This window comes from Astatotilapia calliptera, chromosome 18, assembly GCF_964374335.1.
Source record: "Astatotilapia calliptera chromosome 18, fAstCal68.1, whole genome shotgun sequence".
Taxonomy (NCBI): Eukaryota; Metazoa; Chordata; class Actinopteri; order Cichliformes; family Cichlidae; genus Astatotilapia; species Astatotilapia calliptera.
Window position 1 is genome coordinate 3,902,637 of NC_137439.1, and position 19,851 is coordinate 3,922,487.

At 42.6% G+C, this 19,851-nt stretch overlaps 1 protein-coding gene across 3 annotated transcripts in view; it reads left to right on the forward strand.

The window, feature by feature from the left end:
* The window catches only part of kcnq3 (potassium voltage-gated channel, KQT-like subfamily, member 3), a 116,622-nt gene that overhangs the window by 78,996 nt on the left and 17,775 nt on the right, over window positions 1-19,851 (forward strand). For all 3 annotated transcript variants that reach the window (XM_026149175.2, XM_026149178.2, XM_026149177.2), the window contains 10 exons: window positions 7,974-8,064; window positions 8,878-9,004; window positions 10,245-10,417; window positions 10,837-11,010; window positions 11,711-11,821; window positions 12,631-12,726; window positions 12,855-12,949; window positions 13,341-13,367; window positions 18,390-18,589; window positions 18,695-18,800. In XM_026149175.2, the coding sequence (XP_026004960.2) occupies window positions 7,974-8,064; window positions 8,878-9,004; window positions 10,245-10,417; window positions 10,837-11,010; window positions 11,711-11,821; window positions 12,631-12,726; window positions 12,855-12,949; window positions 13,341-13,367; window positions 18,390-18,589; window positions 18,695-18,800 (1,200 nt within the window). The remainder of the gene's footprint in view (window positions 1-7,973; window positions 8,065-8,877; window positions 9,005-10,244; window positions 10,418-10,836; window positions 11,011-11,710; window positions 11,822-12,630; window positions 12,727-12,854; window positions 12,950-13,340; window positions 13,368-18,389; window positions 18,590-18,694; window positions 18,801-19,851) is intronic.

The following is a 19,851-nucleotide window of genomic DNA, read 5'->3' on the forward strand; positions in this document are numbered from 1 at the left end:
AGAATGCATTTTCCAAAGTCATCAATAAAGGTGAAGCCCAGTACTCTAACCAATGGTGAAGGTAGGAGGAGAAGATGTCTTTGTAGATGATAAAGACAGGAAGTGACCCGATTGATCAGTTACTTCATCAGTAAATTGTCGGGTATTACTCCGAATACAGAGTGAGAAACCCAAATCACATTTTTCATAAACAGACTCCTTGTACAGAAAAAGCCTGACAGACATGTCACATGAAGTAGAGAAAAGCTAAAGTTAGCCAGCTAGCTAAGCTGTTAGCTTTATCTACTGAAGTGTATCTGATAAAATGGAAATTTTACCCTCAGTGAAAAGCTATGATTAGCATTAGCATGATCTTCAGTTCATCAAGAGATCGTTTTTTGGATGAAACCCTGAGCTGTATTTCTTCTGGCTAATGTTAGCTAACACTAGCTTGCCTGACAATACAGATAAATTAAAAGCTAGCTAACAAACCAGATACAAAGCACATGACTGGATGAGGTTGGCTAATCTCTATGAAAACCTGCTCTGGAAAACAAAATCCATTTGTAAGGTAAAGTTTCAGGTTATTAACTCAAAATTTTGACTTACCTGTGACTTCATCGCATGCTTTATTGACGTTATACAGATAATCTGGTTATCATGTATGCAGGTCTTCCATTTACTCGTACAGCGTACAATACATACAATATATGATCATGAAACGCATCACGGATAACAACAAAACAGGCCACAGCTTTAATGTAACAGTTGTCTTCATTAGTTTACTCTAATTAATTTACCTGGGTTCAAAACCAGGGCCCAACCAGCTGGAGGGTGTTGGGTTCAAACCCGTCAGCTCATGTCTGCTCACAGGATCACAGGTGGGATCGGCTCCAGCGTCTGTGACTGAACTGGTTCAGAAAATGGATGGTTGGATAATTTAACTGTTTGATAAATCAAATCTGATCACTCTGAACTGAAGTGAGTGTCTAATAATAAACTCACCCAGGTAAAGAGTAGCTCGTTTTTTCAGTTTTGTAAAATTTCATTTCCAAAGCAGAAGTTTCAGATATTGAAGTCCTAAAACTCCCTGTAACATTTAAGTGAGTCAAAGAACTGCAGCTGTCAGCCAGCAGTGAACACCAGGCTCGCTCCGCTTCATAGCAGCACGTCAATGATGTTCGACTGTTTGCAAACGTCTTCCCACAGATCCTCTCATCTCGTCCTTGTGACTGCAGTCATTACCGCCGGTCCTGCTGCTGTCCTTTCCCACCAGTGTTTGCATATTACTGAGCAAATTAACTGCCAGAATTGCGTCGTCGGCACTCTTTATTGAATCTCGTTGGCAAATTGGATGTTAGGAAACCTCAGGGGTGGTATCAGCACCGGGCATAGCTGAGGCCGACACAGGGAAGGTGGATTAACGGAGAGAGTGGAGTTTAGGTGGGATGACCTCATCATTCCTGCCACATAACCTCTAATAACAGTAAACCATTCGTCCACATAAACAGATAAACTAATTAAATCTGAACTTTAGGTTTTAGCTGTTTCAATTTTTAGTCACAAAACTGAAGAGAACTGAAGGCATTTTGTATGATTGGAGATCCTATCCTAGGTCCTATCCTAACTATCCATCCTTTTACTTTTGGACATATTTCAGTATCTGCAGTGGCTTTTTTGAGCTTTAAAACTAAAGGATTTTACCTTGTAGCTGTACTCTGTCTCCTTTAGTTGGGTCATTGTTTGATTCTGGCCTTGTGACGCTTTATTTATCGCATATGTCAAACGCTCTATAAGCTGTTCCAGGCACTAGACCATTTTCTCAAAGACCAGTGCCTCTTCTTAGTGCGAATCTCCATCATTTTACCGATTCCTGCAGAGCCACCAGGTCCAGTCCCCTCTCATCAGTCACTCGTGACCTTATCACAAAGAAAATGGATGGAAAGACCGTTTTCTCTATCAGGAAACTCTTGATTGCCAATCACAGCACAGATTGGACGGCATGCTTCACTGATTTGTCCAACAGGAAGCTAATGGAGCTTCCAGGAGCGTTTCACCACCTCACCTCATACACACAGACTAATAGTGAGGCTGGAGGTGTTGGTGGCATCTCAGGGTGTATTTATGTCACTTCCTCCTGTGGAAACACTGCTGGCTGTCCCAGAAACAGGACTTTATAGCTAGATGCTTACTTTTGCCACTACTCTCACTGGAACATCAAAAAGCAGGATAGAAATCTGGTATTTCATAGTCTGTTGTTATGGGTCAGACCTCCTGAGGAAGCCACCTGGTGTGGATATCGATGGACTAGACTGGACTCATTTCATTCACTTGAGTCGGACTTTCTGTCTGTGTGGAGCTGTGGATGATTGAAATGGTAAAGACTGTGTCTCTTCTATTGATTTATCTGTTTAACTCTGGCCCCACTCAAGAACTGGACTCTTCTTAAACCCGTCAAAGCCATGTGGTCACTCCCGAGCCTGCCACGTCTTCTTTGGCTGACTTTTTTCCTGCGGATTCAGTCGGACTGTTTGATTTCCGCCCAGCTCCACTCGACATGTCGCCTCTAATGGGCATCGACGGCGCTCTGTGTGCCTTATTGAACAAACTATTTGAAGACGAATAGGAAGCCGGTTGTGTTGCAGATCTGTATCTGTCGGATCATATCGAGTTAACATCGATCTGGTTGCGCTCGCTCCAGGATTATCTCTGTCCTCTGGATAACTTTGAGGAGAAACGCTCCAGTTTAATTCAGAGGACAGGAATGCAGGAAGGAAAAACTGTGACGAGTCAGAGAAACGTGTGACAGCCACATGTGCAAGCGCTCAACTATCACTGGTGGTGGTCAGAGGGCCCGGTGGCACCAGTGTCCGGCAGCCTCGCCTCTGTCAGTGCGCCCCAGGGTGGCTGTGGCTACAATGTAGCTGCCATCACCAGTGTGTGAATGTGTGTGTGAATGGGTGGATGACTGGATATGTAAAGCGCTTTGGGGTCCTTAGGGACTAGTAAAGCGCTATACAAATACAGGCCATTTACCATTTCTTTCAGGTCAATTCGATAAAGCTCTTCAGGCTGTTTGGCTGTGAAATATTGATGCTGTTATGATTGTGAAGCACTTCAGAAACTTCTCCGAGTTGTCGACACCGGCTAATGGCAATACAACAGGCCATGAATGATTCAAGACTCAGGAATGGAAGGGTGGAGGACTGGAAAAGAATCTAAACGGTGGAGCAATCGATGGCTTTTTGAGCTCCACGCCTACATTTATGTAAACATGTACAGTAAAGGATCCTTCCCCCAAATATCCAAATCCATATCTTCCTCGAGATACTAGTCTTACCAGTTAATTAACTCTGCAGTGGCCAAACAAATTCACTAACAATTTAACCCCACAGAAAAACGTATACAGTTTCCTTTAATCTCATTTTCAACCATTTTTGTGCAATATCGAGTTAACCCAACTTATCTGTCAGTTGAGCTGCTTCATCTTCGTCTGCCTTGAAGCTTCTTTTCTGCACTTATTTTTAGATTTGAACCATTTTACATCAATGACCCTGATGAAATACTGCAGTAAATACTTGATTGGATTAGGCTACAGTAAGTTAAAAACCAAGAAGCCTTTATTTGGACTCTAATTGCACGACTCGCATCTTAACATCAACGCCTGTAGTGTTGCGAATTATGCAAATGATAACATGTTCCAGAGGTTCTTATTATCAGTGGCTGTCCCGTGGCTGCTGTGAAGCTCTTGGATGAGTTGCTTTGAAATGACCCCATCACACCCGAGCTGAGAAAGAACAAAATAATCTTTTGCAGAGCTGATGGTGGCGAGTAATGGGCGCTCTGGATAAATGTTAATTGGCTGCCTTCCTGCGGCTGAGTTTGCTCAGCGCAGTTCGGGGTCGTATATCATAGCTGGGCGGTTAACTCCAGTGTACCTGGAATCCAGCCACAGTGTGATCGACTCTACAGGAGCATTTAAATAGCCATTTGTACGTGTGCATCCAATTAATTTGAGCTCTGGAAGCTAAATATAAGTGTAAGAGTAGCAGTACGAGCTTTTTAAAATGCAGCATTAGACCGTGGAAAACTGAATATTTAGGTGGTAGGGCACAGAATGAGAATTAGGGGATTCATCAAGTGGAAATGACAATAAATAGTTTATGCTCTCATTTTATTATAGAGGACAACTAATATGTTTTTATTAAGGCTGAAACAGGAGCTACTGAACTGCAAAGAGAGTTTTTCTTTCCTGTTTTAAAGCTCATCTTGATGTATTTAGCGTTCGTGTCATTAGTCACACAAATGAAGGAGGATTTAACTCTTATCATTACTAAATTTTCTCCAGCTAGCTGAATGTGTTTGATGTTTTGTGCTGCACAGGGGGCTCTATTTCATCCACTGACCCACCTTCACCCCTGCCTGTCTTTGTGCCTCCCTCCCCCTCACCTCCAACCAGTCGCAGCAGATGGCCCCGCCCCTCCCTGAGCCTGGGTCTGTTGGAGGTTTCTTCCTGTTAAAAGGGAGTTTTTCCTTCCCATTGTTAAGTTTGTACTCATAGGAGGTCCTATGATTGCTGAGGTTTGTCTGTATTATCTTGGGGTCTTAAAATATTAAGCGGCTTGAATTGATTTGTTGCTATATAAAAAATGAATTGATTTTGGGCCTTTATTCTGTTGTTCAGAGGCTGGAATATGAAGCCTTAAATACTAAAATTCTTCTGTTACTCTAATGTCCTCTAAATGTGAGTCATTCCCCATAGACTCCAATGTTAAAATTTCCCAGCCTGCTGCAAAAACAGATTAGACTCTATGGACAGTTTAACACCTGTACAGGTGGTGATACACTTCTGTTAAGGGTGTGGCTCATTTGATTGACAGCCCAGTGTGCTTCTGTTGCATCCAGTCCTACTCCACAGTAGAAGATACTCTGTTGCGACTTGATCAGATCGCTGGTATCTTGTTTTTCCCTGCCTTGGTTTTAGGCCTGACCTCTGCTAACTTAAACTACTGCACCGCTGAGTCACATTTGGTGTTTTTTAGAACAGTTACCTGTCAATAATATGTCAAAGAAGTTTTGGTGATCAACCTGCTGTGACTTGGCAGCTCTGTTTGTTTTTGTGTTTGTTGCTCACCATCTTAGTTTGTAGTGTAGCTTGCTAATTAGCTAGCTAGCATTAGCTGATAACCTAGCTCGTCACCTTCTTATCTCAGTTTGTTCAATTCTTGCTCCAGAAAACCAAACCAGCTGCTGTTTTATACACTCTATACTCTCTGTACTTTGTTCTCTGGCTTTCATGAAGCTTCCTGATATTTTAAGTCAGATTACTGCAGCTGGTAAGTTTCCCTCCTGGTACGAGCCGTGACCCACGTACCACAGCTGAGAAGGCTTTGCTCCATCCCAGATTTCCTGTTTTCTTACTTTAATGTTAGTGGTAACTAATCGAGGGCACTGGTGACTCCTATTGTGGATGTCTGTGGATAGTACGTTTTTGTTTTTGTTTTTAAAGTGTGATTTATATTGTTTGTTTGTTTGTTTGTTTGTTTTTTTGGGGGGGGGGTTGTTTCATTCAGTTTCAGGGGTAGCAATCATTAACCAAGACATACAAGTCTTTTATGTGATTTTTTTTTTTACTTTTTCTATCTTTTTTTCTATTGTTTTGTTTTTATTGTTATTGCTTATTTGTTTATTGATTTATAGGGATTACATCAGGCTATGATTTTGCTGTTTCCACTGCAGTAATTGATTCATGCAGCTTGTTTAGAAAGTCAGACCTTTTAACACCATCATGTAAACATCACTTGGTGACCTCTGTGCAGCTGTTTACAGTCAACTGTTACTCATTTACTGTGCACGTTGAAGTGTTCAGCTCTGTAATGGTGACTCACATCCTGCTGGCTCACAGGTTAAACATGACAATCACATGAGTGAATAAAAATCTGCATTAGCGTTTGCATGCAGTACCAGGCTGTGGTTTTTATTTCACTGGTTATTTACTGATGATGATCAATGATGCTGCTGCATAGCTGGATTTTTAATAATCATGTGACCACCAACCAGCGCGTACTCGAGCACAAGGTGAACAAATGTGATAACAGCCTCGCTTTACTTATTACACTACAGGTCCAAGAGGTGATTTATCACCCTGGATGCTGCTGTGTTTGGACAAAGAGAGTGCTTTGCTTAAGGGCATTGAAAATTGATGCCACCTGTTAGCCTGCTAACTGGCATCATGATAAATATGCTTGAATTTGTTTAATTAATTCTCGCTTCCACCTTAAAACCAAAACTGGCTGATCTGTCTGCGGCGCTGCCCCCAGGCTCTTAAATCCAGCATCATGTCGAGCTCTGCTGCTCGTGATTGTACATCAGCTCTTGTGTACAGACCCTCCTACGTTCTTCCTCCTACAAGCCTTCTACAGGGGAACAATTGTCTATACCTTTTTTTTCTGTCATATTGTTTATCCTGTTCTTGGAGGCTGTTCATATTAAAAAGTTATTATCGTATCAGGTCAGGGTGTGTAAAGGAAATCCCTATGAGCCAACAGCTCAGACTGGAGCCGGCTCTAAAAACTCAGCTTCACTCAGTTTTTTCTACTTCTGGTGCTGTATGATGTCATAGAGATCCCACCAACCTGCTGTTCCAATGTGTTGTTTAGGGGCAGCCAATCAGAGGACATTTTTCTTAAAGGCAGAGGAGCTAAGCTATCTTTCTGGAGCTGGACTGAGCAGAATAGGTCTCCTTTAATTGTGCTGCTTCACTTGTGCTTTTGTAGTTGTTATATTTCTAATGTAATGTCCTTTAGATCAGCTCCTATGGTTTTCAAATGTGCTGCATAAATACAGGTGACTTAAACTGACTTTGTTGGTTTGTCCATTGAAATTAATGGCAATATTTTTTCCAAACCAAACCCTTTTTTAAAGCGCTGTGTGCAGATTTCACCGTAGCAGTGGGAGGTTGTCAGTGAGCCTGCTGGCTTCACAATTATCTCACAATTTGTTTAGTTTAAAGGAAAATTCTGCTGTTTTTCTGATGCTGTGTGGTTAGCGGGCCTGCTCGGTGGAGATTAGTCTGAATTCAGCCAGTTCTGAACGACTCATCTGCCAGGCACACATTCATTATGCAACAGAGAGCCTGCAGTACAATCGCTGAAGTTAAACCGATCAGCACGAGCAGCAGGATGAACGCTCCTACCCGGTTAAATTAAAAAGGCGGAACGGAAAGAAATGAATTTTGCTATATATGTGCTGTAATTTAGCCTCATTTAAATGAAACTCTGTGCATGCAGTCAAATTAAAACAGAAATTAACAAAAAATCTGACGTGTGCTAATAAAATGTTCGTTCTTAGTATCTACACTGTTTTCTGATCACTGCGGCGTGCTTTCTGTATGTTTATGTCACATTGTTAAATAAGACTGTATAATTTTTCATTTTTAGACCTCATGTTACAGTAAGCAGTTCCAGACCTCCAGTGTTCCTGCTTTTTAATCGTAGTGGTCTCGGTTTAGATGTGTTAAAACATCAAATATTCTCCATTTGACTTTGTATTTTCATTGTCTTGTGATTTCCATCTTTCATCCAGTTACAGCTTTAAGTTTTAGTTTGTGTTCAGATGTGTCTCGTTCCCCTCCGTGTCCACTTCCCCCTGAAGACTTGATGTGTCCTAAAGGTTCAGTCAGTGCTTCTCTCGTGGTCTGCAACCACAGATTCATGACAACAAGTTTGATGAGGATGTTTTTGTTGGGTTTTTTTAGTCTTTATCCTGGAGTTACTCCTGCAGGTTTGAGTAAATGTGATATAAACACATTATAATATAATTTATCCCCCCGTGCATAAATTAAAGGGAGACGTGGCCCCCTCTAGTGGTGACAGTAAGACTGTGCAGTTTCACTCTGAGTGATTTTTTTCCTGCACTCTGTAGTGTTTGTGTGTCCTGCACATGAGTGTCGTGCATTATTGTAACTGAATGTTTTTCCTCTTGTGTGTCTGCAGGTTTTTAATCGTTCTGGGCTGTTTGATTCTGGCCATACTGACCACATTCAAGGAACACGAGAACGTGTCGGCACACTGGCTGGTCATACTGGTGAGATTTCATTTCTTCATTTATGTTTGTATCTTTTTTTTTTATATATATATATATCGTTCCACTAAACACAAGCTTTTTTTAATGTGCATCATCAGACGCATGTTTCACTCAAATCAGCAAATTTGACCTTTAAAAAAAATGTCAAATTCAGGGGTCGCAGGGTGCTGGAGCATAAAATCTGGTACTTGCATTTCACATTTAAATAAACTAAACTCAGCTGATATAAATACTTATAATATAAATACTTCACTGTTTTAAAAAATAAATAGTGTAAAATGCAGATACACAAACATTAAAAGGACTGAAATAGGACTGATAGTAATGAGCAGCTGTAAAACATGAGTAAGTAAATCAATAAATGGTTAGAGGACATTTTTTTAAAAAGTACAAAATAATAAATATATTAGATTAAAGCAGGAAAATGTTGATTTAATAAAAGGACTGCCAGAAAATTACAAGAAAATCTCCAAAAATGAAGCGTCCGAAGGAAAAATGTACAAAATAAAATTGAAATCCAATTTTTGGTTGAAATCATTCCCACCTGGACAGTTTCCGTTTGCCCTTCTGAACAAATCAGAGCTTATTTGGACAAAACAACACTTCAAATATTCAATTTTCTCTTTTTTTAATCTTGTTTGTTGCTTCACGACCGAGAGAGCAGATGTGGAGTGGGTCCAAAACAGGATGTAACAACAAAGAGGCAGATTCAGTAACACTGAAAGATTTCACTGAATTTGAATCGTTATTGATGTAGCATGCAGCTCGTATCTGAGCGAGCTGTGAATGGGTTTTTGACGTGTCCTTGTACAGGAGACGTTCGCCATCTTCATCTTTGGAGCCGAGTTTGCGCTGAGGATCTGGGCGGCCGGTTGCTGCTGTCGCTATAAAGGATGGAGGGGCAGGCTGAAGTTCGCTCGCAAACCCCTGTGCATTTTAGGTAAGGTCATTAAAGGTTTCTGAGCATTAAACATGGAAATCTGCTGCTGAACATCCTGTTTGGTGAACGATGTGTTACTGGGAGCTCGTCAGTAAGGAAGGCTTACCGACACGTCTACAGGGGGTTTTGGATATAAGTAAATCAGAGGCAGGAAACTCCAAGCCTAAGTGTGTCCTGCAGGTTTTAGATCTCACCCTTCATTACCAGGCCTCTGGAGAACTTCAGGACATGTTGTGGAAGTAATTTAGCCATTTAAATCAGCTGTGTTGGATCCAGGACACGTCTAAAACCTGCAGGACATCGGGCCTCGAGACCTGGAGTTCCCCACCCCTGAAATTAATAATGTAGAGTTTGTTTCCGTCATTTTCTGGCACCTGTAAATGTCAACTTCGACTTTCAGTGAGATCTGCAGGTGTTCACAAGAGTGAAAATCAGGATTGTTTCAGTTGTTAGACCATACAGAGTGTAAAGGTGGACGTAGCTACTGTGACGTAAATCTTTACATAGCAGCAAGATGTGCTCCGTCATAATGTGTTTTTGATGCGATGCTGCAGCACGTGGGTGTCAGTTTTCCTGTAAAACAGCTTTTTCTTTTACGTTTTCTGGTTTTAATGACAGCAGCTCTGCAGATGAAGATGAAGCGACTCTCACTATTTTGCAGACTTCTCTGCAGTTTTTGGGAAACGGTTTTGGATGATGATGATGAGTTTTCGATTTCCTGCAGATGCCTTGACCTATAAACACAGAAATAGTCTTCCAGGACAAGAATTACAGCTTGTGATGCCATGAAAGGCTTTTTTTTATTCATCACCAACCTTTAAAATCTGATCCAGGCTCTAAAAGCTTTAGACAGCTCCTCTGTTCAACCATCCAGCTTGGTGTAATAACCAGCGTGCACTGACGAGTGGTTACTGAGTGAGTCTGTGTGTGCAGTAACACAGTGCACACAGGGAATATACTTTATGTTAATAATACCCTCCAAATATTTTACAGCTAATATAATGTGCTGTGCGGCACTTTGAAGGAAGAAGCATTCACATTAATTCTCCTTGTGTGTTAAAACCATTAAACGTATTAGGAGCATCTCGTCGGCGTCTTTATGTTCAGCTCCTGTTAGGAACTCGTCGTCCCACAAAGACGACTGAATCAGCGTGTCGGGTCAGTCTCATTAACCATGTGAAGAAAGCTTTTCCCTGACAGTCTTTTACGCGAGGTTTTGTCTGCTGTGTTTTCGGCTCAGACATCTTCGTGCTGATTGCCTCGGTGCCGGTGGTGGCGGTGCGTAACCAGGGAAATGTGCTGGCCACGTCCCTGCGCAGCCTGCGCTTCCTGCAGATCCTGCGGATGCTGCGCATGGACCGGAGAGGAGGGACGTGGAAGCTGCTGGGCTCTGCCATCTACGCGCACAGTAAGGTAGGCGTAGACCCGAGCACACTTCCTGCTTCCTGACGTGTGAGCATTTTAAAGGAAGTTGCTGGAAAATATAATTATGGAAATGTGCACTTCTCTGGAAGGAGTCGGCTGTCGCTCTGAGACGACTGAAAGTGCTTGAAGTATCGAGTAAAGTGTAGTGAAGCACTCACATGAGCTGAAGATGTAAAGAAACTAAACTGGAAGCAATTAGAAAGTTTATGGGAGTTTGCAGGAACTGACTCAGATTTGAAGGTAGCCTCAGGTGGACATTAGAGGAACTGCGGCTGTTGGCTTCATTTCTCAGACCCGGAATCTGCTGCTCAGCTGTGAATGTGTAAATAATGAATTAGAACAGTCTTTTATTGGATTTAAAATAAAAAAATATCAGCTTCTTTCAAATATTTCCCTGTTTTCTGCAGGAGCTGATCACAGCCTGGTACATCGGCTTCCTGTCTCTCATCCTGGCGTCCTTCCTTGTCTACCTGGTGGAAAAGGATGACGCCTCTGTGAGCATGTCTGACCAGGAGAACCCCACGGCCCAGCCCAAAGAGCAGGACTTTGACACCTACGCTGATGCGCTTTGGTGGGGGCTGGTACGTGCATTAAAAAAAACAAGCTCCAAGTTTACGACTAACACTGCACTCAGTGAATTAACATGCATATTGTTGAAATTTTGTTGCTGGAAACAAAAAATCCTGTCTTGAATTCTGCAAATTATTTGTCTGGAAATGATTTTGGCAGCTTAGAGGTGAGAGTAGATTTGGCTGCAGCTCGGTGGACAGATGGTGCCTGGCCAAATCATCAACTGCTAATATTTTGGCTTTAAATCAAATCTGGGATTTCTGCCAAGAGGACAGGAAAAAATCAGGTTTTAGTTTCTAGTAATGTGCCGGTGGAAAGCCTGAGGGTTTCCGGTGAATCCCGTTTGAAAGCTCGCAGAGCTCTGAGCTTTAATGAGGGCCTCTGGCAAGGGAAGCACCAATGCCTCATTAAAGCGACCGTCCTTCAACCAGAGAGGCCAAAAGTTCAAGCTCCATGACAGCGAGCATCTGCGTCGCCAGAATGTCCTTCAACAAGATGTTCCACTGTCACCGCCTGCTTTTCAGGGCGATCCTCTGACTCCGGGAAACACTGAAGAGCCCTTTAACGGATCGATACGAAGGTCACAGAGAGAGATGAGTCTCCACGGAAACATTACTGCTGAAACAAGGATGCCGAGGCTGTTGTGTCGAATTTTAGTGATTTAATTTAAAAGATTTTCTGCCTGTGTTTTATCTTCCTTGTGTTTTTCAGATCACACTGACCACCATCGGCTACGGGGACAAAACCCCAAAGACCTGGGCTGGGAGGCTGCTAGCCGGCACCTTCGCTCTGATCGGAGTGTCCTTCTTCGCTTTGCCTGCAGTGAGTGCGCTCTCCTCTACACACCGCTGCTGATGGTGCAGGGTTTCATTTAAGTCCGAATAAATCAATCAATACATACTCATGTTAGGAAATCTGTCTTGTATGAACTGCACAAGTAATTCTGACCTTTTTATTTATGAAGAAAAAATGTGCAACACAAGTTGATTGTAACACTTTAATGCTAGATTATTAGTAAGTGTCGCCTCTTTCAGTATAAGAAAACAGTCAGTTCTCTCCCGGGGCATCAGTTAGTGCCGTGATATCAACCACTGGTGTCACTCGTTTATACACCAGGCGTCCTCTGGTCCCAGGGTTATGATGTGTCACTCTCTACCTTCTTACTGTGCAGGGCTATTGTTAATAAAGAGCCTTACTTTACACCCACAGTTTACCGACACTCGACCAAGTGAAAGCAGGTCTCAGTGGGACTCGAACCAGAGCCTCCACATTCTGGAAGCATCAGTTACTCTGCGATGAGAACATGTGGGTAAAACATGTTCCCACTGAAGGTTATCAGCTGTAATCAGTCCCATGGATACAGCTAGCAGAGCACCGCCCTGCACCTCCTTAATGACCAGGAGGTCATGTGTTTGCATGTATGTGATACATGAGCAGCCGAGTGAATAAGTACGTGTAAAACATCTGCTTGCGTTGGTTGATGTGGACAAAGGAGGACTTTTGAGCCAAGCTGTGACCTTTTGCTAACCCTCACCAAGATAAAGGCGAGGTGTTAACATTTTGCTCGGCACTGGCGTCCCGCAGCACGGCAGGAGCACTGAGCGACGTGTTTTCTGTTTTTATGGCTGCAGGGTATTCTGGGCTCGGGCCTGGCTCTGAAGGTCCAGGAGCAGCACAGACAGAAGCACTTTGAGAAGCGCAGACATCCGGCTGCAGGCCTCATCCAGGTGAGACGCTACCTGACGGCATCGGCATCTTTCTGCGTGGTCCAGCTGAGACTTTCTATGTTTTCTGGACTCAGTTAAGCTGAGCGCTGTTATAACTTCTGGTTGATCTCCTGTCTTCCCATCTCAAGTCTGCCTGGAGATATTATTCCACCAATCCAATCAGGGAAGACCTTATTGCCACTTGGAGGTTTTACGAAACTGTCATCTCTCTTCCCTGTTTCAGGTAAGTACCACAAAACATAACAGTCACTTTTATAGTCCTCGTGCATTACCTTAAGTTAGCAAACAACATTAAATATGTTGTTTTTTGTTTGCATCTGCAGATTTAACACTAAGTTGATTGACCTGGAGAGTTTTACTTTTAGATTTCTTTGAGTAAGAAGCAAAAAAACTCAAATTAAAATTTTCATTAAAGATTAAACATAAAAGACGAATCAGCAGTTTGCACTATTTTGGAACATCAACCAAGAAAAATGCACTCGGTGGATTTCAAACTGAGGATTTTTGTCGTGCTTTGGTCCTCTTCTGACTTTTAGTCTTTATCAAAGGATATTTAAATCCTACGTTGCATGCAGATACCTGATTTTGATCCTTTCCTCTCTCCCCGTCCACAGGAAGGACACCTTGGAGGTCATGGCGAGGTAGGTCACCGTTTGGTGTCCATGCAGAGACACAGTTAATCACACAGAGCTGTGCCTAAAGTAAATGCTTTCTGACGGGGCTTTAATTAGCCCCACATGCTGGAGAGACTAATGAACATTTCCTAGAATATCTCACCCTGCCCGCCTTTAAATAGCTTCCTGTATTAATTCACCAGTCGGATAAATCTCGGGGCTAATGGCCGTGGGACGTATGAATTTTGAACGCCCACGCGTCCCTCTGCCTTCCACATCAGCTGCTTTAATGACATTTAAGCTGAGAGGTTTCTGTGGAAACCTATTAGCGAGTCCATTAGTTGTGTTTCAATTATGAGTGACAGTTTAGATCTTGTAATTAGGGCCTCAGAAGAGGTCTATGGGTTTGACTTTTCATTTTTCTCCGTCCTGCTGAGCGACATTAATGAGTCTCCACATCAAAAAGTGTTGTGAAACTCCAACTGAGGCTTTCGGTTTGAGGAGCAGATTGAACTTGAGCTGCTGCAGATGTGTCACCGCGGTTATCGACATATAATGATATAATGAGATCATTTAATCAAAGTCCTGCAAAAGACACAGAAGCCGCACAGACTGACTGAGTGGCATTAGCACATGTGAAGTCAGTGACACCTGTCTGCTCACCTGTTAGTCATAGCAGCCACTTGTCTAACCTTGGTCTTGGTTGTTTGCATATGGACACAGTATAAAAACAAATTACCCAGTGCACAGGTGAAAAGGTCTCACCTGCTTTGCACTCTATCCTACCCAAGGCCTCAGTCACACAGGCATAGAGACCACTCTGCGACCACCATCAACCTCTGGTCACTGGGCAGCTGGTGAGAGGTTTCTGGAAGATGGTGAAATTGGCTGCAAAGGGTGCTGCACCACAAACTTCCTTGAGATTGTTTTGGTTTACATTATTGTATTTTGCACAACTCTGTTGCTTGTGAAGCTCGCACACAAGAATTTCACTCACATGTGCTGTACCAATGTACCTGCACATGTGATGTGACAATAAAAGTGATTTGATTTGATTTTGATTTGATTTGGTTGCTGGAGCATTGCTGCATCTGCTTGTATTTTGCATGCAGTTCTGGTTTTTGGTGCACTTCCATGCAGAATACTAGCAGATGCAGCAATGTGACATTTCAAAGTAGCTGTAGCAGTACTCACAACTTTTACTTTGACGGCAAACATTGTCTGTCTGAGTTTAACCAATCAGCAAGCTGTTGGCAAGTGTTTGCAGGCAAGTCTGCATCTTTCATGCAAACTATGGCTGAGCGCTAGCAACCGAAGCAATCACAGGGGCGTTTTCCAAGCAGCAACCTCCAGAAGCCTCTCACTGGGGTCAGGGGATACACCGGTCAGTGAGAGGCTGACCAGGGGATGCACCTTTCCCCAGTGACTGGTGGCTCCAAAGGGGGGGAACCAACTTCACTGTGATTGATGCCTAACACGTGTTTATACTTTTGTAATTGTGCTTAATATAGTCAACATGTAAGCTAGGACTTATACATTGGCATTAACCCTTTAAAGCCGGTCTGAGCGGACACGCTCCATTTTGCGTAACTATTTTTAAATCCCGGTAGCACTGCAACCACGTAAGCTAGCGCAATAATTTTTTTTGCATATGAAACCAGAGGAGTTGTACTTACATCTTATGCCATCAGCTTGTCCTCGGTCACGGTTTCCTTCCACATATAGCTTTGCAAAAACTGCATAAAAAGCACTTGCAGCAACAAAAACATAATATTCCAGAAACACGCTTTGCCGATCCGATCAGCTGTTTGTAACACTTCCTACGTCCATCAGCGTGAACTATCGCATGTCCGCATGACCTGCCCAAAACCGGAAGTGACGTCGTTTTGCGGAAATGTCGTTTTTTACCATCGTGGCCTTATGAGCCTATACTGGTGTTTTTAAAAGTTATGTTTGACTTTGTCTTTCTGTGTCGTTTCTGGGATGCTGAGGACTCATATTGCACTGCTGGAAATATTTTATTTTGATGCATATGCTGTTATTTTGCAAATTTGCACTATAATATATTTTTTCGTTTTTCCTGCAGTGTATGAAAATTGGTGTATCTCAAAAATAAAACTATGAAGACACTTAAAATAAATTTCCTTTGGAGGGAAACTAGTTTGTGTATTTACAGTTTTGAGGGATAAGCCTCTTAAATTTCTCTAACTAGAAATATATGTTAAAAAATCAAAAACGATTTTAAATTTTTTTGTAGTTTATTGCACTTTTTTGCAATTTATGTAATTACTATGCACTTAATGCAGACATATCATTAAAATTTGGGCTATAATGGTTGTATTGATGTATAGCAACTTGAAATGCTCCAAAAATGGCTCCACAGCAGGTAAAAATATAATATAAGCTCTGGCGGACTTGGTTCTATGGTAGGTCTTAAAGGATTAAAATGTTCAGAAGTGGAAATGAGAGCCAGTTTTAGTTGAATACACACACACACACACACACACACACACACACACACACACACACACACAAATGTAGAGTACATAATCAGCTAAAAGTTTGATTTCTTAAACTTAGGAAAAACTTTGCTCTTTGATGTCATCATTCAGTGCTGACAAACACATGTCAGAGCCATTATATGAAATGTGCTGTAGTCTTGCTAAACCTGCCATTTCGCATCAGCTCAGGTCAGCAGAGGTGGCGTTACAGGCTCATTACAGCGCAGCGTTCTGCTCCGACGCCTCCCGGCCTCTGTGTTCAACACGCTGGATTAAGTTACTGCTGCTAAAAGCTGAAACGGCTCTGATACACGGGCTGGTAGAGCAGAGCAGAGAGGTCGGGTCACCTGTTCTTAATGGCGTCTGTTTTATAGGCTGAACCGGAGGGTTGCATTACAACGATTACAATCATTTTTCTTGTATTTGTAGTATTAAGCGGGGACATAATTCAGATGAGACGGAGATGTGGAGGGAGAACAAGAGTGGAAAGAAATGAGGGTGCAGACGCTGAGTGATGAAGTCAAACGGAGTGAAAAGCAGGCAGTCAGAGTTTTAAAAGCCTTTTAGGATCAGCGGCTGGGAAATTAGCACTCTGACATTATCTTGTTGCGCTGAGCGAAGAGGTGGACGGCGGCCAGAAACTACAACAGTGCGACGATGTCCGACAAGAGGCCGATAAGCTACTTATTGTGTGTGTGTGTGTGTGTGTGTGTGTGTGTGTGTGTGTGTGTGTATCAGTTTTACTAGATGCATGATTCTCCTCCACCACAGTTCAGGTGTAAACTACGTCTTTTATGTGACATCTATGTCGACAAAGTACCTTTTTAACAATTTTAGTTTAAGTCAAAGGACTAGTCAGTGTCAGATATTCACTATTAAAATGTTTACACAACAAATATAAAACTCTAGTATGCACATGTACTTTAAGTATTTGTGACTGTCCCACGATGCACTCTTTTTCTTGCCCTGTGACAGCTGAGATTAGCTGCACTGTGCCTGCAACCATGAACTGGATGATTGGTGGGTGCCCAGGTAGCTGCTATACTTTAACTTTAGCTTTACTGATTCCAGAGGCAGCAGAAATAAACACAAAGCAAATCTTTGAGTTCTACCATCAGCCTGAATAATCTCAAAGTCCACGAAAAGAAAAGGGTCAATAAATCCGTCAAACTCAGAAACAGACAGGGAATAAACGGGAACGACAACAACAACGAAAGGGAAAGGCAGAGCTTTAATGCTCACACAGGAAATGGATATGGGAGGGTGACGAGACACAGCTGAAACAAATGTAAACAACAAGGTAAGAGTTTTGTGTTCAGAGACATAACATTTAATTGACACAGTGCATTAACAAAAAACAAGTATCAGAGACTAAAAACCTGATCAAGAGAATGGTAACAGAAAAACCTTCAGTTCGACCAAACACATTTGGAAAAACGAACATGTGTCGGACACTCTCTGCTTTTTTTGAGCTGTTAAAATCAGTAGTTTCACTTTTACCTCCAAGTAAAATGAGTCCCACCCATGTAACCTGGTGTATTCCCTTTGTTATCCTAACAACCAGGAAATAAGATCCATATTTGCAATAACTGAAATTATCTTTTAATATTGTCCCGCAGCTTTGTGCAGGTATTATGAACCAACATGTGTGTCTTGGGAAGGCAGAGCTGTGGGAGATAAGGAGCATCATTTTTTTCACCTGCTGCGCTGCCTCATTTACAGAGATCCACGGGATAATCACATCCCATTTTCTGCTCTTTATTCGGCCGAGGAGCAGTCAGAAAGAGCTTCTCTCTTCCTTTACAGCTTCCTATTCTGCGGCCTCTCAGCGCCGTAATCTGCCGTCCCTATTCTGCCTCGAGGCCACATAGAGGCTCATATTGTGTGTCTGCTGTGGGAGCAAAGTCGCTGAGAACGCTCCACGTTTCAGAGGCCTTGTTTGGTCTGTTGTCAGCTCTGGTTACCCCGCCTCTCTCCCTCTTCCAAGGCACAGGAGTCTTATTTTACCCAGGGAGCTCTCGTCTTTGTGCTGCCAAATATTGTCAGCCATTGGACAGTAAAGGAGACCAATCTCCTCTCAGTTCTTTGAGTCTTCCTTCTGCCAGGAAAGCTGCATTGTTACGTTGCAGCAGCAGACCAGGAGAACTTATATTACACAAAAATCACAACAAAACTGATTGTGAAAAAAATTTCATTAGCATGCACTTGGCGACAGTGGGAAGGAAAAACTCCCTTTTATATCTTCAAACCTCCAGACTTAGTCCGATTCAGGGAGGAGCAGCCATCTCCCGAGTACAGTTTGGGGTGTGGGAGAAAATGAAGAGAACAGGAATTGAGTGATGATCAGAAAAATTATATCAGTATTTAAAGTTTAAAAGAATGTGGCTTTAATCTGAATATCTGCCTAAACTTTTGGCTGCTTTGCTTCTTGAACGTTCTTCGGTGTCTGATCACACCCAGCTGGGTGATGTGTAAGACTTTACTTGCTGGTGCTCACATGCTTTCTCTTGGTCCATACTGTATTGTTTTCTCGTTTGTCCCTCTTCAGCCAGAAACTAAGTTTACTCGAGCGTGTTCGCCTTCCTAATTCAAGACCGTCTGTGGTGGCAGTAAAGAAGCTGACAGGAAACGCAGACTCCATCGAGGAGAGTCCCTCCAAGGAGCCCAAACCTGGTGGCTTCACTAACCGGGAACGCTTCCGCACTGCCTTCCGAATGAAGGCCAACACACTCCGCCAGAGCTCTGAAGGTTTGAAACCAAAAAAGCACGGATAGCTCAGAGAGCTTTTGTCTTCCATATTGGTCTAATCCTTTTTTTTACTAACGCAAAATTCGTAATGTGTTTTTCTCTCAGATGCCGGAGGTGTGGCAGATCCAGCCTTAGAGGAACGGGGTTTCCCCCCTGACATCCTCCTGGAAGAGATGATCCCCACACTGAAACTGGTCATCAGGGCAGTCAGGTTAGGGTCAAGAACTGGGCTCTGTGGTCCTTTAAAGTCATCATTTAATTGATTTAGACCCAATCAATTAAAGAGTATAAATTGATACTGATAAGAAGAGAAAAATGTCCTATACTGTGATGCGCAGATGGGTGTTATGAACAAGGAAATGTTTTCTGGTTGCTCGATTGCTTTGTCTTCAGTCAGTGATGTAGACCGACTGAGTAAGGACATTATGACATCACTGTTGGATTGGAGAAAGGAAAATGTTATGAAGTCTCATAAAACCCTGGACAGGTCATCAGTGACCTGCTGGCTGTAAAACGCTTAAATGCAGTCACATGGATTAGCTAGAATCCAAACGTACAGACTGGTCAGTTCTTCTTCACCTGCTAAACAAACTGACAGGACAGAAAACAGAACTTTGTAGTAACGAATTCAAAATGTTTATTTACACCTTAAAATATCAATAACAACTTTTGGTCAGTTTTCTGCACAGTATGATAGTACGATTGGTCCTCGCTGTATGTGCTTTCAGAAAACTCTGCAGCAATCAAAATTCAACACAGTGAGCTATGCCAACCACAGAGTGTGGCAGAACTCACACATGCTGACAGTGCATTGGTAAATCTATAGGCCACACAGCTGACATAATACAGGAATTCAATCTAGTGCAAGGGCCTGCGAGATGAGTGATTAACCCTGTGAAAGTGCTGCTTCCTTCCACTCCATTATATCAGTGTTGAATGGGTTTCTGAATAGGATGCTCAGATCTGGAGGGTTTTAGTTTCAGGACCCAAGACTTTCTGCCAAACACTGGAGCTCGTGCAGCAGCAGTAGCTGACTCTGAAAGTAGGAGATCTGTAGGACAAAAACCGGAGCTCAGTGGGTGGCAGTGATGCAGGACTGAAAGATGCTGGGCTTACTATAATGCACCGGACAGAAAATGTCACGCACGGTTTCTGTGAAGGGGGCATTAATTACACATAACTGACAGATGTTACCTCTGTAACCATCAGTTTGTGGAGTCCTGTTATGAAGCTGTTAAGTGTTAGCAGCTCCAAATCTGATG